This window comes from Delphinapterus leucas, chromosome 4 (assembly GCF_059928025.1).
Source record: "Delphinapterus leucas isolate spDelLeu-1000000601 "Yukka" chromosome 4, BTC_Dleu_Yukka2, whole genome shotgun sequence".
Lineage (NCBI taxonomy): Eukaryota > Metazoa > Chordata > Mammalia > Artiodactyla > Monodontidae > Delphinapterus > Delphinapterus leucas.
The window spans coordinates 83018541-83039174 of NC_143132.1; the positions used below are offsets into that span (position 1 = coordinate 83018541).

General features: G+C 56.0%; 2 protein-coding genes across 2 annotated transcripts; one reads left to right on the top strand and one right to left on the bottom strand.

Moving 5' to 3' along the window:
- Positions 1–843: 843 nt before the first annotated feature.
- CHRD (chordin) lies at positions 844–16012 on the bottom strand. Its single transcript, XM_089910753.1, has 24 exons — positions 12315–16012; positions 9812–9975; positions 9476–9579; positions 8868–8997; positions 8601–8729; positions 8405–8504; positions 8195–8282; positions 7695–7836; positions 7439–7579; positions 7272–7354; positions 7048–7195; positions 6783–6889; positions 6539–6658; positions 5738–5894; positions 5171–5391; positions 4619–4732; positions 4023–4295; positions 3851–3944; positions 3681–3737; positions 3303–3406; positions 2730–2832; positions 1610–1764; positions 1345–1447; positions 844–995 (listed from the first exon to the last, which is right to left on the bottom strand). Exons 2-24 carry the CDS (start codon positions 9957–9959, stop codon positions 940–942), a joined length of 2877 nt encoding a protein of 958 aa, XP_089766879.1. The 5' UTR covers positions 9960–9975; positions 12315–16012; the 3' UTR covers positions 844–939.
- THPO (thrombopoietin) lies at positions 13686–20592 on the top strand. The gene is made up of 5 exons (XM_089910757.1): positions 13686–13713; positions 13949–14076; positions 14368–14454; positions 15960–16127; positions 16367–20592. The coding sequence occupies exons 1-5, from the start codon at positions 13701–13703 to the stop codon at positions 17030–17032; spliced, it is 1062 nt and encodes a 353-aa protein (XP_089766883.1). The 5' UTR covers positions 13686–13700; the 3' UTR covers positions 17033–20592.
- Positions 20593–20634: the final 42 nt, after the last annotated feature.

The following is a 20634-nucleotide window of genomic DNA, read 5'->3' on the forward strand; positions in this document are numbered from 1 at the left end:
GACTTTCAAGTAAAAAGTGGCAAAGTGGAGGGCTGTACGTGAGGGAGTTTTCTCTTCAAAACCCAGGTGTATCAGAACCACCCCCATTTCTCCTCTGACCAGAGCCCCTGTTTTACCTTCCGTCTCTTTCTGCCGGAGAAGCTCGGAAGCCCAGTCAAACTCTCTGCAGAGCAGAAGGCCTGACTGACCCCAGGGTAACAGATCAAATTTTAAATCCTACCAGCAACAGTTCTGAGACACTATAATGCTCGGCAGAAATGCCAGCCTGGGCAGGTCACTGGAAACGAGTGTCCAAATCCTGCTTCAGGTTGCCTATTCCATCTCAAAGACGGCCCAAGCCCCTCTGCGGAATCCGGGCATGCCAGCCCACTGCTGTGCCATCCTGTCCCCTTCCCCGGGTCTCTTCCCGCTCCCTGAGGGTCAGAGGGAAGCCCCAGGAGCCGGTGGCCCTCTCTCTCCCTGCCTACCCTCAGACCCTTCTCCACTGGGGCTCACTCAGGCCCCTGGTCACAAAGAAACAACCACTAGCCCAAAGACTGGAAAAAAACGTTTTAATAAATACAAAAATCTCCAATAATGACTCTGCTCAGCTCAGGGGCAGCAGGAGTGAAGTGGGGGGGACCCTTGGTGCTGAGTGAGGATAAATTAAAAATCCCAACAAGCCAGTGACATTATGTACAGAAGGAAAGGGGGTGGGCTTCCAAGGCAGAGGCGAGAGGGCGACAAGGCCGAAGTTGGAGTGGACATGGCATTGGTCGGCCCTGGCTACCCCTCCCCCTTGTGGAGTTGTGGTTCCCAGAGGTAGTGGGGGAGGGAGAAGAGGCAGAAAAGAGGGGCCGAAGGCACTGGGTTTCCCGCAGGAGAATGCGGGGTCCCCGGCGCCCCTCCTCCCCCAGCCCAGGCCCCATCCTCTTGGTCACGCGGCCTTCTGGCTGCTCCCTAGGAGCCTTCAGCTTCTTTCTCCAGCTCTGGAACTGTCCTGGTGTCTGCAACTGCTGGAGACAGAGGGAGTGAGCTTTAGAAGAGGAGTGAGTGAGTGGGGTGGCAGGGAGGGCACAGCAGAGCTCCTCTGTTCTGGTCCCAGAAAGATCAGAATTTTTTCAGCACGCCAGCACACACCAGCTGCATGACTTTAGTCTAGCTGCCTGATTCCTCTGGGCGTCAGAAATCTCATTCCTGAAGAAAAGGTAATCACGAACAAGTCCACAAGTTTGCTGTGGCGGGGGGGACGGGGTGGCACTTGTGCAGCAGTGGGCGCTATTCCCGCCACACGGCAGGGGCTCCCTTCCCTCCCCAGGCGTCCCACAGGCAGCCCGGAGCTGCTGCCCCAGGCCCCTCACTTACACCGCCGCCGGGCTGTGCAGTGGGAACAGCAGCGGCTCTCCTTCCCTGGGCCGCAGGACAGTGGCAGTGAACAGTCATCCCGCTCACAGTGGGGCACCCCTGCCTGGTGCAGGACAGACCAGATCCTGAGGGTCCCTGAGGTGCTGGGGCACAGCGGCCTTCAGCCTCTTGGGGGAAGCCCACCCCCAGGAGCCTGCCCTCCCTGGGAAGTTCCCCTCCCCCAGGCCAGGCCCCCAATGCCCGCCTCACACAAGCCCTCACTTACCCCACATCTGCAGGTGATACAGCTCATCTCCCCAAAGGGGGGCACCGAAGGGTGCCAGCTCTGGCTCTCCGGGAACCACTGCCCTGCAAAACGGCAGCCCCGGGGCCCATCAGCCTGCATGGGGTCCCCCAGTTGGGGGTGGGCCCCTGACCCCACTGTTGGCAGGGAGAGAAGGAGGGAAGGAGGGAGAGGTCAGTAGATGTGAGCCCTGTGAGGGCCACCCAGGTTTTATTTGTCACCAGCAGTTTCTGGCACTTAGTAGGTGATAAATTTGGATGGATGGATGGAAGGATGGATGGATGGATGGATGGATGGATGGATGGAAGGGTGGATGGGTGGATGGGTGGATGGGTGGGTGGGTGGGTGGATGGGTGGGTGGGTGGGTGGGTGGGTGGATGGATGGGTGGATGGGTGGGTGGGAGGCTGGATGGGTGGATGGGTGGGTGGCTGGGTGGCTGGGTGGCTGGGTGGCTGGGTGGGTGGATGGGTGGATGGATGGATGGATGGATGGATGGATGGATGGATGGATGGATGGAAGGATGGATGGGTGGATGGGTGGATGGGTGGATGGGTGGATGGGTGGATGGATGGGTGGATGGGTGGATGGGTGGATGGGTGGGTGGGTGGGTGGATGGGTGGGTGGATGGATGGGTGGATGGGTGGGTGGGAGGCTGGGTGGGTGGATGGGTGGGTGGCTGGGTGGCTGGGTGGCTGGGTGGCTGGGTGGGTGGATGGGTGGATGGGTGGATGGATGGATGGATGGATGGATGGATGGATGGATGGGTGGAAGGGTGGATGGGTGGATGGGTGGATGGGTGGATGGGTGGATGGATGGGTGGATGGGTGGATGGGTGGATGGATGGGTGGATGGGTAGATGGATGGGACAGGAACTGGATCCCATCACAGCCCACTAACACATGCACATTCTTTCCAGCGCGTGTAGATCCCTGGCTCCAGGCTAGGCACAGAGCAATGCTGGGTAAATACTGATTTAGCTGAGACATCCCTTCCATCCACCCTCACTAGGCATCCCCTCACCATGCATCCCCCCGCCCCGACCCAGGACAAGGACAAAAAGCCTTATCTGCCCCAAGAAGCCTCAGTGCCCACCCCCCTCACCTGGACACTGTTTGCAGCAGTCAGTGGGGTTGGCACGGACAGGCTGGGCACAGGCCAGCCGGGGACACTGCACCTTCTCACAGTGCACCTCTCCAGTGCCCCCCTGTAGGGATCCATTGAGTGAGGGGTATCAGGAAAAAGGAGGAGCACGTAAGCCTCCTGCTTCCTCCCTCTCCTTTCCCATACCTCCAAAGTAATACATCCCTGGCCTTTTACTCAGAGGCCCTGGGCTGGGGCTTTTTATGTACCTGAACTCAAATCCTCATTGTGGCCCTGCAAGGTAGGTGCTACCACATCTGCTTATGGGAGAGGAAAGTGAGACTCAGGGACGCACAGAAAGTGCCCAGGGTTACATGGAGCTAGTCAGCTGGCAGAGCCAGAGTTCACACCCAAATCAGTCCGTGCCCTTTTCCTTTATAGGAAGCCAGCTCTCAGAGCCCAGGGAGCTCTTCTCATGTTATTTTGATCCTTGAGCCCTCCTCACCAAGACTGGGCTTTCCTCTCCTACCAGCCCCCTCCCCAGCTCTGCAGACCCGCTGGGTTCCAGCACCACAGAAGACTGGGTGGCCATACCTTGCAGGTGCAGACAGCACACTTAATTAAGCCAAATGGGGGCACGACAGGGTGCCACCGGGTGCCCGCTGCCCGCCAGCTCCGGTCGCCATCAAAATAGCAGCCTGGTGGGGGACAGTGCCCAGCTGCCATTAGCACTGAGTTCATTGGCTGGGCCCACAACCCAGGACTGAGCCTCAGGCCAACCCCACAGTAGTCTAACCACAGGGCCCACTTGTGGGCCAGTGAATCTGATGAAGTCTATCAGGTGTCACTTGTAACCTGTGCCCCTCAGCCTCCCTCCACCCCCATAAACACTCTCCCCCTCCCACCACCCCCCCGCGTCCCACCCAACAGCTCCTCTGGATTCCCTACCCCTCCACGCCCACTTCTGCTCACCCTCTCCAGGGTCCCTGTTCTTCGGCAGCCCCGGCAGGTCGCCGACATCTTGCTTCTCTGTGGATCCAAAGTAGTGAAAGCAGACGGTGGCCCCCTCCTTCCCTCCGCAGAGGCCTCACGCCCACACGGTGGACCCTCCATTACCCTCTCCGCTCCTGCAGGGCACTCACCCGGGCACACAGGGCAGCACTGATCCGGCGCCTGCACCGGGCTTGGGCAGCTGGTTGGCGGGCACACCATGGGGTCACAGATCACCGTGCGTCTCTACGGGGAGAGGTTGGGGGTTGACTGCGATCCTGACCCAGAACCCAGGCCCCAGTGTGCTCTTCCAGGGCCTCCTACCTGGCAGGTGCAGAGCGAGCAGAGCGGGTCATAGTTAGGAGCCCAGCGAGCCCCATGGGGGCGCTGCTGCCCCTCGAAGAAGCAGGTGTTGGGGTCTCGGAGCCGCCCGGGGCCACCAGGTTTGGCTGGCGCTGGGGCATCTGGGCCTAGCACAGCGGGCAGCGCGGCCACCTCGGCCACCACTGCATCCAGAGCCCCGGGCACCCGTATTTCTTCGGCCCCTGCTGCCGCCAGGCGCAGGCCGCCCGCCTCGCACTGGTTGGCGATGTGCACCTGAGAGGAGAGGCAGGTTGAGGCAGCGCCCGGGCTCCCCCTTGCGTCTCCACCAGCAGCGGCCAGTCAGCCCAAGACACCCTGAGCGCCCCTCAGCCCCAGGAGGATGCTATTATCCACGGCAATCATCCCAGCTGCCAAGGACAGATGGTCAGCTACTAGCCTCACTAAGTACCTCGTCTGGCTTCAGCCTCCCGACCAGTGAGGAGGGAGTGTGTGTGATTCCACCAGCCCCGGGGTTCAGAGAAAGCAAGGGACTGACTAAGGCACACAGTGATAGCCCAACACTGGACCATCCCCACCGGCCCGCACTGCCTGCCTACCTGCCCTCGCAGCTCCCCTTGGGGGCTACCCTTGGTGGTGATCAGCAAGGAGGCAGAGCCCTGTGCCAGGTGCCGCAGCAGCTCAGGCTCCAGATCCTTGACCACGCCCTGGGCCTGTGAGTAGACAGAATCAGGGGCGGGAACAAGGCACTCTAGGGCTGAGCCTACCACTCCCAATTCGCGGGTAAGGACACTGAGGCCCAGGGAGATTAAGTAAGGCCTCCAGGATAGCAAAGCCCAGCGGCGATGGTGTAGAGCTCAGAAGCCAGGTCTCTCTAGCCCCGATTCCATGGCAACCCACCCCACGTCGGGGGCTTGGTCCATCCCACATACCCCTCTGGAGGTTCAGGATATTACATACTATCCAAGAGATCCCACCAGAGTAGGATGCAGGAGAGAGGATGGATAATAAAAGGCTGAGTCAGATTCATACCCGGGTCTGTCTGACTCCTGAGGCTGCCTGCTCTCTGCTTCTCCTGCCAAAGGCCCACACAGCCTTTCATGCGAGAAAGTAGATCTTTTCCAAACTGCCTCCCACCATCACGTCCTCACCTCTGGGCCATAGAATCCCTTCAGCAGCCGCCGGGGCCCTGGCATCCCAGGAGGCCCGAGGAGGTGGGCAGTGATGGTGCCCTGTTCTGAGCCACCAAGCCCAGCCAGCAGCACTTCATAGTGCAGGTGACAGTGGGTATCCAGGGAGAGCCAGGCATGCCCTGCTGCCTGGCTCTGCACGGGGGGCAACACCAGGGCTCCTGCCAGGGGCACAGGTAGTGCTGGATCCAGACAGAGGAGAGGTGACAGATGAGAAGGTGGCCTAGAGCAGCGACTCAATCCCGGCATTCCCCGTCTCCCCCAACACGGACTCCACGAGCTGCCAGGCACTGTCCACAGGCCCAGGGCTGGGGCAGCAGCAAGTGAGAGCCCTGCACTGTGTGTGGTAACAGGGAGGGTCTCCCGGCAGGGCCACCCTACACATCCCCACCTTCTCCAGATGCCAACTGGAGCTCAGGCACAGAGAAAGACACCACGCCAGGCTCTGGCCCTCTGGCACCATCCCTCACATGCTTGAGTCACAGGTTAGAGGACACCAAAGGGCAGGCAGACCCCTGGAGCACTCACTATCATGGCGGGCGCTGTGCCCACTGTAGGGCAGGGCAGCCACGTGCCCCCGCAGCTCTCCATCTGGGAAGTCCTTGGTGCCCACGTTCAGGAACAGCTCATTCTGCAGCAGCATATGAGCCCCCCGGGCACCCAGCCCAGGGCAGACACCCACAGCCTGGGGGGCAGGGAAGGGTGAGCCCCAGCTGTAGCCCGCCGGGTCCCAGATGAACCCCTCCTCAGCTTTCACACAAGCCCAAGATTCTGAACCCTTTCCATGTTTTGTGCCCCCACTAAACCCATACACACTTCCTCACACCAGTAACACTGGATAAGAACCTGGCGGGCCCAGGTTCAAGTCCCTTCCCTGCCACTTCCTACCTATGCAACCATCTTGAGGAGTTATTTAATCTCTCTGATCCTTCACTTCGCCATCTATAAATGAGTACTGTGAGGGCCAAAAATAACAGAAGCAAGACAACCAGTACAGTTTGTGACACGTAGAAAGGCTCAATAAATGGCAGCCACTGCGATCACGTTTGCTATTACGTGATCTGCTGCACTGGTCTCCCTGTATAACTCCTTCCACTTGACATGAGCTTCCTGAAGAGAGGGGCCACATCTGATTTTCTTTGTACTGCAGTCTTTAGCCTGAGACTCACTAAAAAATGTGTCCAGTGAATCAGTGCATCAGTGAGAGAGCCTGTGAGTGAGTGAATGATGCGGAACATCCCTGCTCATCCAACATGGCTTCCCACAGCCCCCGGCACTGTCAGCTCTGGTGCCTGGGACCTGCGGCTCTGCCCTGCCTGAAGCACTCACCGTGTATCCTCCCGGCTGGAGTCCAGCCATGTGGCACAGGACAGTGTGCTGGTTCCTCCGCTGAGGCTTGGTCTCCAGCGTCATGGCCACCACCTCGCTGCCTGTACCTACCACCTGTACCTGGAGGGCAGGGTCAGGGAGGGCAAACTGGAGTAGCAGAGAAGGCCTGGGCCCTGAACCATTGCAGGCCAAAGCCCCGCCCTGCTCTGCTGCCCTCCCACCTCCTCCATCCCCCAGCTCTTACTTGGTAGATCAGGGAGCCATTTCCTAGCAGTGTAAGGCTGGCCGAGCCGGCTGCACCTGTCTGAACGGGGATCAGGGCATCGGCCCCACAAAGGACACTTTGCAGAACTGCAGAGGGGCAAGACAGGTGGAGGCAGGCTTGCTGCATGGCCATTCACATCCCCAGCCCCCAGGATCCCTCCTATACCCCCCCAGCCCCTCCTCTGGCACTTCTCTGTGCCTCTCAGTTGTGTGTGCCCGGGGTGCCAGGCTTCGCCCTGCCTCACCATCACAGCTCTGCCTGGCAGCAATGTGTCCACTGATGCGCAGCCCTGACCCACTTGCCCTCTCCAGGGCCATCTGCAGCTCCCCCAGCACCAGCCAGTCCATCTCCTGGGCTGTCAGGTTGGGCAGCACTTCAGCAAAGCCCGGCTCCTGGGGGCAGAGCAGGGTATGGTGGGCACAGCAAGAGGCCAGAACCGGTGGCAGTAAGAGCCAGATCCTTGCTCACCTGGGCCGAGGCATTGGCCTGGAGCTCTCGCAGTAGCTTCCCCTGGTGTAGAATCTGGAGCCGCAAGGGAACCTGGGCTGGTCCTGCAACAGCCACACATGTGGATACCTCTGAAACATAGGTGATCTCCCTACCCTCCTCCTATGTGCTGCCCCCATTCCACTTACCCCCACTCCTGGCTTCCAGCAGCCCACGGAAGAGCAGCAAAAAATGCAAGGAGTCCTCTGTGTCACTGAGCGTGAGGAGGGCAATGCCCCCTATGCCCTGCTGTGGGGGGCCTTCCAGGGTCAGGATGGCACTGAAGGTCTCTGGGGGAGAAAGGACCATAAGAGCCCACCAGAAAGTCCCCTCCTCAGCCCACTCCATTCCTGGGGGTAGAGAAGACTCCAAACTTCACGTCCAGGGGCTGTTTGCTCCCCTCACCTGCGGCCAGGGCCCGATGCCGGATGAGAGGCCCCCAGACCTCCCCTGAAGGGTGACTGGGTGTCACGAGTGCCACATGCAGCTGTTCTGCCCTAAGGAGCCGCAGAGACAACCGAGGCACTGCTCGCCACACCCCACAGACCTGGAACAGAGAGATAAGAAGACTCTACTCAGAATGCAGGACAGGCCTGCTGAGAGGCCCATGTCTGGTGAGGAAGGAATATGGGAAGCTGCCCCCAGGCCCTCCTAGGAAGTTTGAGAAGGGGCCCTGGAGCCAGATGCCAGGGTCCAAATCCTGGCTCCACCACTTACTAGCTGTGTGACCTTGAGCAAGTCACATTCTGCTACTGAGCCTCAGTTCCCTCATCTGTAAAATGGGCATCATAATGTCAGTGCCTTTCTCCCACTGGGCTGTTGTGAGGACCCAAGCAGGTAATGCAGAACATGCTCTCAGCACAGCGCCCAGACTGGATAAGCACTCATAAACGGCATCATCTCACCAGGCCATCTTGGGTAGGGGCTGCAGGGTGTTCAAACAGGATGCTGCCAGTGGAGTCTGAGAAGCGGATTCGGGTAGGGCGGTCCAGCCTGGTAATGAGAGTCCCCTGAGCACAGACTCCGAGCCTGAGCCAGAAGCAGCCCCTCCAGCCTCCCCAATTCTCCCTCCCTGGCCCCCAGCTGACCCCTCCTCCCTCCTTCCCCTTTCTCACCGCCGGTAGGAGATGGAGAACCGCAGACTAGAGCGCAGCAGTGACACTCGGGCCCGTGCCACCGCTTGCGACCTTGGCCCTGTCAGCAGCGCCACGAAGTCTGTGAGGGAAGGAAGATATCCCTAGTACCGCCACCCGCTGCTGCAGCCCGGCCCCAACCATGACCCCGGTCCTCACTTGCGCAGCCCCTGCCTACCCGTGTGGCCATCTCCACGCCCCCGATCCTCAGCTCCGGGCTCCCCGCGGTCGCTGTAGCTTCGGTGCTCTGGGTCCCGCGGATACTCGAAGGCCAGGCCCGTTGGCTGCTTTTCCGGACCGCTGCGCTCTGAACCGGGGGTGGGGGATGCGGGTTTCAGCTGGGCACGAGGAGGGCCAGTTGGCCGCTCCATTCGCTCCATCCGCGTGGCCCAGGACCAAGCATCGCGGCCCTGCTGCCCTCCTCTCACCGCGGAGCGGGCCTTACCCTGGGGGCAGGTCTGGCAGCAGTGTCCGGGCAGCTGGCGCGGCTGCCCGCAGGCCAGGGTTGGGCACTCGGGTTTGATGTTCTTGCAGCTGACCCTGCCCGCGCCCCTTGCGCGGCGACCCCACTGAGGCTGCTCGCAGAGAAGACGGGAAAACCGAATGAGGGCAATACGCTGTTGGTGAGACTCAAAGGCGAGCCGAGAGGAGGCACGGGACCAGGGCAAGGTCCTCCCACGGGGTGAGACTGCTCTGCTACATACAAGCTGCATAACTCTAGACAAGTTACTTAACCTCGATGGGCCGTAGGGTCCCTATCTGAAAAATGGGAGTAAGGATAGTATCTATCTAGCATGGTTGTACTAGGAGTTAAGCGAGAGACAGACGAAATGGAGTTGGCAAAGAGCCTGACACACAGTGGGTGATCAATAATAGGCAACACCTGAGACTTGAAGGGGGCTCTTCCTCCCAGCTTCCTCCGTCAGAAAAATATCCCAAGTATCTGCAGACTGACTTCTCTTTCTTCAGCAACTGCGAGTCCCTCCGGCGTCCCAAGACCCCAGCGGTCCCCGACCCGCGAGGGCCCCGGCCACGGCCATTGGGTCCACTCACCGCCTCGCAGGCACACAACACGCAGCGCATCACCCCGAAGGGCTCCCCCAGGTCCGGGTGCCACGTCTCGTCCAAGGCATAGACCTTCCCGCCGAAGGAGCAGCCTACGGGGACGGACTTGGCTGGCGGCAGCTGTCCCGCTCCTACCGTGTACCCGCCCCGGGCGCTGCCGGCCGGGCCCCGGGTCCCCCGGCGCGACGCGCCTCGCGGCCCCCGCCCACCCCTCCGGGCCGCCCGCCGCACCGAGCCACCTGCACCCGGCGCCCCCTCCGGGCGGGCGCAGACTTGCCCCGAGCAGGACTCCCCGCCCGCGCCTCCCCCAGGGCGTCCACCTACCTGCTGCTCCCCGAATGGGCAGCGGCTCCTTCTCGGGCCGGATGGGCAGCGCTGGGTGCTCGGGGCCGGCGCCGCGGGCCGGCCGGGAGCAGAGCAGCAGCAGCCCGAGGAGCAGCAGCGGGGCCGGCGGGGCCGGGAGGCTCGGCATGACGCGAACGGGACAGCTGGGGAGGCGGGAGGGAGGAGGGAGCTGGAGAAGGAGGAGGGAGGTGGGAGGAGGGCCGGGCCGGGGGCGGTACGGCGGGAGGGGGCCGGGGCCAGGGCCCGAGCTGTGCGGCTAGGGGCTCGTCGGGCGGCCGCGGAGTCGGCGCCGGGCCGGGTGGGGCGGGAGGAGCGGCCGGGAGGAGCGCGGGCGGGCTGGCGGCCGCTGACCCGGGCCGTACGCGGCTCTAGTGCCCCGGGCGACGGCTCTGGCCCGTTTTATGCCCCGCGCCCGGCGCCCCGGCCGGGGGCCTCCTCCTCAGCAAACGGGGCGGCGGCGGCGGCTCGGCGAGGGGCCGGGCTGAGCCCGGGGGGTCCGGCCCAGCAGCAGCGGCCCGGATCGCGAATGGGGGAGGGGAGGGAGGGGCTGGAACCGGGCAGGGGAGGAGGGAGGGGCTGTAGGAGAAGGGGGTGGGGAGGGGGAGGGGAGGGAGGGGAGGGGAGGGACCAGGGGGCGCAAAGACGGGAGGAGAGGCGGGTCTGGAGCCCCCCCCCTCCAAGCTGGACCAGGAGGTGCGTGTCCGGCCCAGGATGGGAACCCCAGACCAGGGAGGGGCAGAGACTGCCCGAGGCCTGGGCCAGCCACTGGGCTAGGACTGGGTTCCTGCAGGAAGGATGAAGAATTGTCTTTAAGGATGACTACGTGCAGAAAAGGCCCGTCAACTCATCTTCGCCTGACGCTGGGCCCACAGCACCTCTCAAACCCCACACCACTCTCACTGCCTAACCTGTGTCCTACCTCTTCTCTGAGCTCTCTCCTCATTCTACTGTTCCCCAGGATAGGAACTTGGCCAGAAATAGACAGTATCCCCTTTCTGTCTGGTGACAGTGTTTCTCTCCCTACTGTTACCTGCGCTCAGGCCCATCCAACCATCATCATCCCCAGCCTGACGCACTTTCCCACCCTCTTCCTTCACCCTGGGGACCCTGTGCCTCTCCACCCTACCCACAACCTCTTTTGTCTTGGTTTCCTGGTCATGACGGGCTCCCTGCCCCCTCCCACCCCCACTCTCCCACCATCCTCCCAACCATCCCGGCACCCTCCTTCCTAATCTTGGGAGGCATCTCGTCTGGCTGAACTGGAGAATTCTGGGATCTAGGCCATACTCTTTAGCAGACAGCCCCATCCTGGGGAGGAGGAGCAGGACACAGCCTGAGGAAGAACTGGGGGGGAGGGGGTGATGGGAACAAGGTCAGGCCAGGAGGCCCCTGAGGACGGACTGTGGGGAGAGTGGGACTGAGGGGAAAGCAAAGGAACTAGAGCCAGGGCCAAAGGAAGAGGGGGGCCAGCGGGAGGTATTTGCGGGGGAGGTTCAGCAGCTGTCTTTCCTAAGACAGGGACACATGGGCCTGGTTATTCCTCTTGTCACATGTGGAGTGGTAGGAGATGGAAGAGGGAGAAAGACCAGGCAGGCAAAGAGGGCACTGGCACAGAGATAAGTGGGCTTAGCCATCGGAGCCACTGGGCCCCAACAGAGTGGTACCTGAGCACAGCTTAATCCAGCACAGGCACCCTCTCAGCTTGAAGGCCTCTCAAACTGTCCAAACTGCTTCCTGGTAACACTGACCCCTGACAGGGTCTTCTGTAATACAGGCGACACCCACATTCCCATTTGCAAAGGGGGCATAAGACATGACCCCCAGAGGGTTATTGGCGAGAAAAGCAGGAAAGCAAGAGTCCTAGTAGATTTTAGCAGCAGGTGTGGTGTCCAGGGAAAAGAAATTTGGACAGCCAGGAATTGAGAGACCCACCATTCTAAAGCCAGACCTCCGTGCCTCTTCCTCAGGGACAAAAGTGTCCTGCCAGAATCCTCCTGGAAAAAACCTGTTTCCCTCCCATCTTCTCCCCCAACCAGGTCCCAGATTTCCCATCTCCTAGGGAAAGACAGATCCCCCTGTTCAAATCCTCTGTGTGGTGTGCGTGGGTGGAGGATCTGGGGCTCCGCTAGTGAACCATGGTCCAGGCAGGGGCTCCAGGTCCTGCGCGGGTGGGAGGAGAAGGCGTCACTTCCGGGGGCCATTGCCAGTGTCTAGTGGCTCCCTGCTCTCTGATTGGGCAGAAGTGGCCTGGGCAGGCGTGTGACCCCACTGCCCTGGAGGGGCTATGCCCCAACGCCACCTGTTTTCCTACCCATCTGCTCCCCAGAGTGCCGCCTGCTCCGCACCTGGGTCCTGGAGCCCTTCTCCATCCGGTGAGTGGCAAGCAAGGTTTGGAGTTAAGTGAGGGTCGGAAGGACAGGAAAGAGGAATTGGGCTCTCTGCTGGGGGAGGGGCAGGCAAACTGGAACCTGCAGGCACTGACCTTTGTCGAGAAGAGTGTAGCCTTCCCAGAATGGGAGGAGCAGGACAGAGCAGGGGTAGGGGGTGGGGTGCTGGGTTCTGAGGGACTGATCACAGACTTGGTGGAATACAGCACAGTCGCGGCTGGCCCTAAGGAAAGGGGACATGGTCCCAGGGAGAAAATAAGAAAGGAGGTGTTTTTTTGGACTTAGGGAACATAGCACCAAGCTGGACGCAGCCCCAATCCCCATTCTTACCCAGTCATTCCTAGTTAGCTCACGAGGTTCTGAATCCTGGGGCTGGGGAAGCTGGGCCAGGCAAGCCAGGGCACAAGGAGAGGGTAATGGGAGGAGGGCTCATGCATGTTGACAGACCTACAGGAAATCCCAATATTGAATCAGGTGCAGGCCTCTTTGCACAACTTGTGAAAGAAGGAGGAAGCCATGTGTGGGGTCCTGCAAAGGAACCGGAAGGGGTCTGCAGAGGGGGCAGGGAGGAAGGTGCAGGCTAGGAGACAGATATGGTGGGTGTCTAAGGCAAGGTAAGCCCTGCAAGGTGTGCATCATCTCACCCAGCCTGTGCTCATTCCTGGGCAACTTGCTTCAGGAAGGAAGTTCCAGGACTGTTAGCCCATCTCTTCACCTTGGATAACCCAGTATTTCAGAACTTAGAATGCAAAGAAAAACTCCAAGAGGCTTTGTATGTTGGGGTAAATAGAAAAAGAATGAGAGGTTAATTTCTCCTACACCACCTTCTCAAGCTTTTAATCACCGACCTTTAGTAGTTAAGTTTCATTTTTGCCCAATTTCCCTCCTCAACCCCACTCCCCAAGCTACCCCTGAGCACATTGTACATGTTTGCTAGCTCCTTGTCCTGGCCCTGTATCCCATTTCCAATCTCTTCTCCAGACTTGTGCCACAATACTTCCCTTCTCTATCCCCGTCCCAGATTTTCTCCAACCGAACAGGGTTGCTCAGACTTTGAGGCCAATTAGATGTGTGTGTATATATCCTGTCCTGCAGCTCTCGGCAGGGGGCAGGGGCACCAGAGCCACCTCAGACGTCCTGAGGAGCCCTGACAAAGGGGAGATGCCATACGCTACCTTCACAAGATGATGTGGGAGCAGTCGGAGCTTTAGCAGTTTTAGGCTGGTCAGCATCTCACACCCTCCCAGCATCTGTTCCACCAGCCAGGCAGAGTGTTTTCCTTGAAACTCAATAATGTTCATTATTCCTGTCACTTGCAGGATAGATTCTAGACCCTCCTCCTTGGCCCACCTGTGCCCCACCTGTGCCCCACCCCACTCTGCCCAGAAGTGCAAGAGCCCAAGCCGCCTCCATGGCCCCAGGACGGATTCAGGGGAGAGGCCCCATACAGGGAGCCACTCCAACCAGACAGCCTGGCCAGAATGGAGATGACTGGTAAGAAAACCCTTGAGAGGCCTAGGGCCAAATCAGAACTTGGTAGAGGGGAAAGAGAAAGGAGATGTGCTGTGGTGCGGGGGCAGGGGGGACCTCAATCTCCCAGGAATAAGGCCTCTGAGAGGCAGATTCCGTGGATTTCAGGTCTGGGTCCTAAGTGGGAATTCCTGGACCACCACCCAACAATGATTTCTTCCTTATCCACCCCTTTCAACCTCACCTCTCCTCATCTAAGAATTGCTCCTCGTGGTCATGCCTCTCCTAACTGCAAGACTAACTCTGTCCAGCCCGGCTCCTCCTGCCTGTGACCCCCGACTCCTAAATAAACTGCTTCGTGACTCCCATGTCCTTCACAGCAGACTGGTGAGAATCCCCAAGCACTCTCCCCACTATCCACCTAACTGGTGAGACACCCTGACTCCTATCACTTCCGCTCATTCCCTCCGATCACTACTCTTCTAATATTGTCTTCAGTAAGACCACTCCCCGCCTAATTACCACCCCTTTACAAGGATTATGGTTTACAATCAAACGCCCTCTTAAAAGCTCTAGTCTGGTTATATTTCATGGAAGCCTGTCCTGGTAATTGGGCCACCATAACCCCCTCTATTTCAGTGCCCTCTCCACCATCCCCCCACCAATCTTTTTCAACAGAGCCAGTGCCCAGACGTTAACCCTTTGTCCACACCCGTCCTGCTGCCTGCTGTGGACTTCAGCTTGGGAGAATGGAAAACCCAGACAGTAAGAAAGCCATCCTTTCCCTTGGTTTCCCGAATCCTGTCTTCATGTGTTTCCTACTGATTCCCATGGATTTTTCAAAATTCCTGAGCTCCCTAAAAAGATCTCACCTTCAGCTTGGCCACCCTAACCCAACATACATTCTACTATGGGGATATCCTCTGGACAAGATGATGGCTTGTGGTCCACTACGTAAAATAGAGTCAAAGTTGACCACCATGAAAAGCTGGATAGAAGTCTCTCATGGCCATGCTTTTGACCTATTTCTGTTCAGCCTTCTTAAGTCGGTGTGAAGAAGCAAGACTGATCTGTCATCCTCAGATGACACAAAACTGGGATGCACAGCTAAAATAACAAAAAACAGAATTAAGGTTCAAACTGCTAAAAGCCTAGGTCAAAAACAAGGTGAAATTTAACAGAGATGTATATAAAATTCTAGATGTGAAAAGTAATTGAATAAAATCCTATTCCAGCTTTCAGGCCACAGTGTCCCTACATACCTCATATAAACTTCTAGCCCTAGTACTTACTATGAAAAGGACCTGGGAGGGTTGGATTGACCCCAAACTTAGCATTGTAACAACATTATTGAAGTAGCTACTTAAAAAGGTAGGGATCATAGGTGGCTTTAGATGTTTAACATCCACATTGTAGAAATATTCCTAAAAAACTCTATTCTGAGTGGACTGCACTTAAACTACTGCACTGAGCACTAGCCATCCTCTTTTAGAAACATGCTAATTTACTCAGAGGGACCATATTAAACTAGCATGTTTCCAAAAGGAGGAAAGCAACCTGAACAGTGAGAGGTTAGAAAATATGTTATGCAAGGAATGGTTTAAAAAAATAATAAAGCTTGTGTGATTAGCTTGGAGAAGAGTGTCAGTCTTGTGGTAGAGCATGAAGTGCTTCAGTCTGAGACTCACTCAGGAAACCTACCAGGAGGGAGCGCTGCTTAGAAGGTCAGCTCCTCTACCCTCAACATCCCTAGAATTCCCTTGCTTCCCTCAGGTCTTCTGGGGGATTGGGACAGGGAGGAAATGTAATTGCTAGTGATCCCTTGTAGCTCTAGCTCTGCCATTTATCAGCAAGCCCCTTTCCTTCATCTTTATAATCTTTATGATGGTCTTATATCTACATTAATTATTTTAAAATCATATGATCCTGGTTTTGTAGCAGAAAGAGTAGATTTGCAGCACTAGAACCAAGAGGTAAAAGCTATAATAGGGCAGATTTCAGCATAATGTAAGAAAAAAAAAAAAAAAAGAGCTTTTCTCACTGAAATTACATGTGAGACCAGGCTGCGTTACTGGACACTGGCGTTATTCAAGCAGAGGCTGATGACCAATTGTCGGGAGACTGAAGGAATTCCTGTACTGGGTGGGACCTAGGTCCTGTCCAATTCTCAGCTCCTATGATTCATTCTGCTGGCTACTCTTACAGGCTCCCCACCCGCTATTAGCATACCCTTTGAAGCTGTCGGTTTCTCTCTTCCATCTCTTTCCCAGGAACAGACCAAGGCACAGGACGTTCTGGGAGCCTCGACCCTTCTGCTGGAGGCAGTGATGGCAGCGCGGGGACAACTGGGACCCACTTGCCTCTCATCCCTACTGGTGCAGCTTTCTGGACAGGTCCGCCTCCTCCTTGGGGCCCTGCAGGGCCTCCTAGGAACCCAGGTAAGTCCCCAGTCAAGGGAACTATAGAAGCTGTCTTTCTTTTTTGACTCGGTCCCCTCAGAAGACCTGAGGGAAGAAAGGGGAATTTTAGAAATCTTGAGGGTGGAAGAGCTGACCTGCTAAGGAGTGCTCCCTCCAGCCACAAAGCCTGGGTTCTGGTACCATATCTTTCCCACATAGACAGGGAGGCATGATATCTGGCCCAGGTCTCTGGCCTCAGGCCCACCCTCTGCCCTCAGCTTTCTGCGCAGGGCAGGACCACAGCTCACAAGGATCCCAGTGCCATCTTCCTGAGCTTCCAACGACTGCTCCGAGGAAAGGTGCGTTTCCTGCTGCTTGTAGTGGGACCCACCCTCTGTGCCAAGCGGGCCCCACCTACCACAGCTATCCCGGGGAACACCTCTCCATTTCTCATACTGAACAAGCTCCCAAACAGGACTTCTGGATTGTTGGAGACAAACTCCAGTGTCTCAGCCAGAACTACTGGCTCTGGACTTCTGAACAGGCTGCAGGGATCCAGAGCCAAGATTCCTGGTCTGCTGAACCAAACCTCCAGGTCCCTAGACCAAATCCCTGGACACCTGAACGGGACACATGGACCCCTGAGTGGAATTCACGGACTCTTTCCTGGACCCACACCCAGGGCCCTAAGAGCCCCGGATATTCCTCCGGAAACTTCAGACATGGACTCCCTGCCACCCTACCTCCAGCCTGGAGAGTCTCCTTCCCCAGCCCATCCTCCTCCTGGACAGTACACACTCTTCTCTCCTTCACCCACCTTGCCCATCCCCACGGTCCAGCTCCAACCCATGCTTCCTGACCCCTCTGCTATCACACCCAACTCTACCAGTCGTCTTCTAGTTGCAGCCCACTCTCACTTCCGGAATCTGTCTCAGGAAGAGTAAGGTACTCAGGCACTGCCGACATCAGCATCGCCTCCCAAGTACAATCCCCTTACTCGGAGGAGAGGCCCTGGGAGACAACTGCAGCTATACAGGCATACCTCATTTTATTGCGCTTCATTTTATTATGCTTTACGGATACTGCATTTTTTACAAATTGAAGGTTTGTGGCAACCCTGTGTTGTCTGATGATGGTTAGCATTTTTTAGCAATAAAGTATTTTTGAATGAAGGTATGTACATTGCTTTTTTTTTTTTAGACATAATACTATTACAGTTAATAGACTATAGTATCATGTAAACATAACTGGGAAACAAAAAAAAAAAACCAAAAAATTTGTGTGACTCGCTTTATTGTGAAATTCACTTTATTGTGGTGGTCTGGAACTGAACCTGCAATATCTCCGAGGTATGCCTTTACCAGATTTTCTGCTTTCACCTGAAACCCAAAGCCCTGGTGAAGGGAGACCTGCAGGACAGAAAAAGTATAATTTTTTTACTACATGCCATAAAACTACAAAAGCTATTTTTTTAAACTATTAATAATGTTCACCAGAGCAGTTAGTTATCTCTGGTCTATTTTCTGCACAAATTTATAACTTACTATTTCTCTGTATACTCTTTTTCATATGATAATTCTGCAAAGGCCTGGCCTGGCCTAGCTTCTGAACAGAGGTAGGGCTTATGACAGAAAAAAGCTTTGGTTTTCTGCTCAGAGCTAAGGTTAGTCTCTTTACCCCCTTTATTATCATTCTTAATCTCCTTTTCTTAGGAGATCCTTACTCTTGAGAAATGAATGAGAAGTCTCTCAGAAAAGCAGCTCCTAAGCAGTAGACAAAACTGAGACTGTATAAAGACAGAATAAAGGAGAGGACCCAAAAGCTACCTGCAAAGCGAGGGGAAGATGTTCTTCTCATGGGCAACAGATGCCCCCTCCCTGAGAAAAAGCTAACAGGAAGAGCCTTACACCCCAGGTAAGGCTGTGCAGACGGGTCAGTCAGACAAGATGAGACCTGGATGTGACAGCTGAGCAAACAGCCAGCACTTCAGCAGCTCAGCAGGAAGCTTCACCAGGCGTGGGTTCCTGCCTCCCTCCTGTGGAGGTCAGGGGGAAATGCAGGAAGTGGCTTGAGTCAGTCTCCTAGAGCTCACGCAGCAGGAGGGACAAGCACAAGTCAAGTGCAAGTTGAAGGCTCATTTCCCAATTCCCAGAAGTGTATAGTATCTAAAAAGCAACCCTGTGTGACACCATAAACTCTGCCAGGGGATCCCTAGAAAAGAAGCCCAGGCTTATGGGGCTTTCTGAATAAATGCCACCATGGTGCTTGGGAAGCAGAGGTTTATATTGCCCCAAGCACTCCACTGCAAGGTCAACACTACCTCCAGAGGTGTCTGTAGGAAAACTAATGGAAGCTTTTTCCTCTCCCACCTCAACTCCCCAAAGGACAGGAAAAGTTAGCATGTAGGTAGAGGAGCCAGAAACCTAGGGTTCCAAACACTACCACAAAACCCCAGGGTCATTAAAGGCATTCCAAAACAGTAGAATGAAAGCCAGTATGTCAGGAAACTTATGCACATTATCTTTTTTAACACTCACACATCTCTATAAGGTAGGTATTATCATCTCTGCTTTACGGATGAGGAAACAGGCTCAGAGAAGCCCGGCAAGTTCCCAATCGTTTCACAGCCTGTGAACAGGAAAAGAAACACCCTAGGATGACTTAGTCTGGAGCCCATACATTCCCCAGTGTGGTGCACTGTCCAGTATATCAGTCAGTGACTCTATTTATTGGAAAAAATTTCCAAGTCCTTAGGGAGTACACATCAACAGTTAAAGAGTTCTGAGTAGAAAACCAAAGCTCTTGGTGGGGTGACCAATTTAGGCATCTCCAGGTGTCTCCCCCTACCACCCCATGGACAGAACAGTTGCCATGGAGAAAAAGTCAACAAATGCACCAAGCTCAGAAGTGCCGTCCAAATCTCGGATGGTGTCAGTTTCTGCATGGGAGAAAAATCAGTTCATCCACACTACAAATTCCAGCATGGAGTCAAGAGAATAGTAAGTGGAAATTTTAACTTACTGAAATATTAAAAGTAGGTTAAATTTCATGATCAAATGAAACATTTTATGGCACATGAAAGCCAGCACCCAGTACAAGAGATGCCAAAGGGACCAGAGACAAAGAATTAAGGGTTTTCAGACAGTCAGCTGAGAGACAAAGATGGCAAAACTGCAAGAAGTATGTAGCCAGAAAGTTCCAGGCATCCAGTACTGGCATTTGACTTACCCTAGGGCAAACGTAAATAACCCATGGGCTTCTCCAGTGGGAACTAACTTGCCTCTACTGAGCATCTAACCCATTCCCAAATCATTCTATCGGGCTGATTCAGTCCCTTCTTCCCTTTACAGAAGACAAAAACCTGTTACAACGAGGATGCTCTTATCTCTATTCAACTGTACACCAGTTCTCTTTCTTCTGCCACCCCACGGCAGCTAGGACAGTCTGCTACACTACCCCTCAAACTATTAGCTACCCTGCAAACTGTTATCGGTAATTAGGTTCTCCCTTCTCCAACCTCTACAAAAAAATTTGACTGCACGGAAGAGGATTCTATAAAAATTCATCCCAACTCCCACTTCATCTCCTACTTCCCTCTCCCCTCACCCCCACCCCACAGTAAAGCAAAAGAAATACCTTTTCCTCCCCCCTACAGAGGCCATTCATTTTCAACCCATTTCCCTAAATACTATTTCTAACACCTCCTGTGAAGACCTGAAAATGATGGGGAAGGAAATACCCCAGGCATCCCAGCAGGAGGACCAACTCTCATGGCAAAAAAGGGAGATCAAAAGAGACAACTACTGGGCTTCCCTGGTGGCGCAGTGGTTGAGAGTCCCCCTGCCGATGCAGGGGACACGGGTTCGTGCCCCGGTCCAGGAAGATCCCACATGCCGCGGAGCGGCTAGGCCCATGAGCCATGGCCGCTGAGCCTGTGCATCCGGAGCCTGTGCTCCGCAGTGGGAGAGGCCACAACAGTGAGAGGCCCGCGTACCGCAAAAACAAAAAGAGACAACTACTTAATACACACTTACGATCTTTCTGGATTGTTACCCTGAACTTCCCAGGGGAAATCAGAGTCCCATGTACTGTCTGAGACCTCAAATGCCAGGCTGAAGACGCAGCTCCGATGCTGGAGTCCTTGTAAGCATCACCATTTCCTCAACTTTGTTCTTCCCCCACTGATAAATTAGTGACTGCAGTCAGACTGCTGTATTGTCCCAGGCACTGGCACTGAACTGCCAAACCTCATTGGTATTGCTGCCCTGTCTACTTCACTGGTCTGTGAGGCAGCTCCCTGTTCAGTGTCACTGGTAAAAACCACCACCAGTTGCCCTCCCTCCAGGTCACCACTAGAATGTAAAGCAGAGAGCTAACTCCTCCACCCGCTTCCACAGCCACCAAATCGTTCTTCCTCTCCTCTTCAGTGTTGTGTCCCATGCATGTGTCGAAAAGCCTCATCTCAAAGCTGGATGAAATGACGAACATTTCCAGGCTATGCAAGCAACTCATTCAAGTCAACGTGATCTGACTTCCTGAGAAACTG

Bases quoted from the DNA above. Each gene is read 5' to 3' on its own strand.
- THPO (XM_089910757.1), top strand. The intron at 14,077-14,367 runs GTGAGAATCCCC...CTTTTTCAACAG, and splicing joins ATGTCCTTCACAGCAGACTG to AGCCAGTGCCCAGACGTTAA. The intron at 14,455-15,959 runs GTAAGAAAGCCA...TCTCTTTCCCAG, and splicing joins GAGAATGGAAAACCCAGACA to GAACAGACCAAGGCACAGGA.
- CHRD (XM_089910753.1), bottom strand. From the start codon at position 9,959: ATGCCGAGCCTCCCGGCCCCGCCGGCCCCGCTGCTGCTCCTCGGGCTG. The intron at 8,730-8,867 runs GTAAGGCCCGCT...CCCCCGGTTCAG, and splicing joins CTGCCAGACCTGCCCCCAGG to AGCGCAGCGGTCCGGAAAAG. The intron at 7,580-7,694 runs GTGAGGGGAGCA...TTTCTCCCCCAG, and splicing joins GCATCGGGCCCTGGCCGCAG to AGACCTTCAGTGCCATCCTG.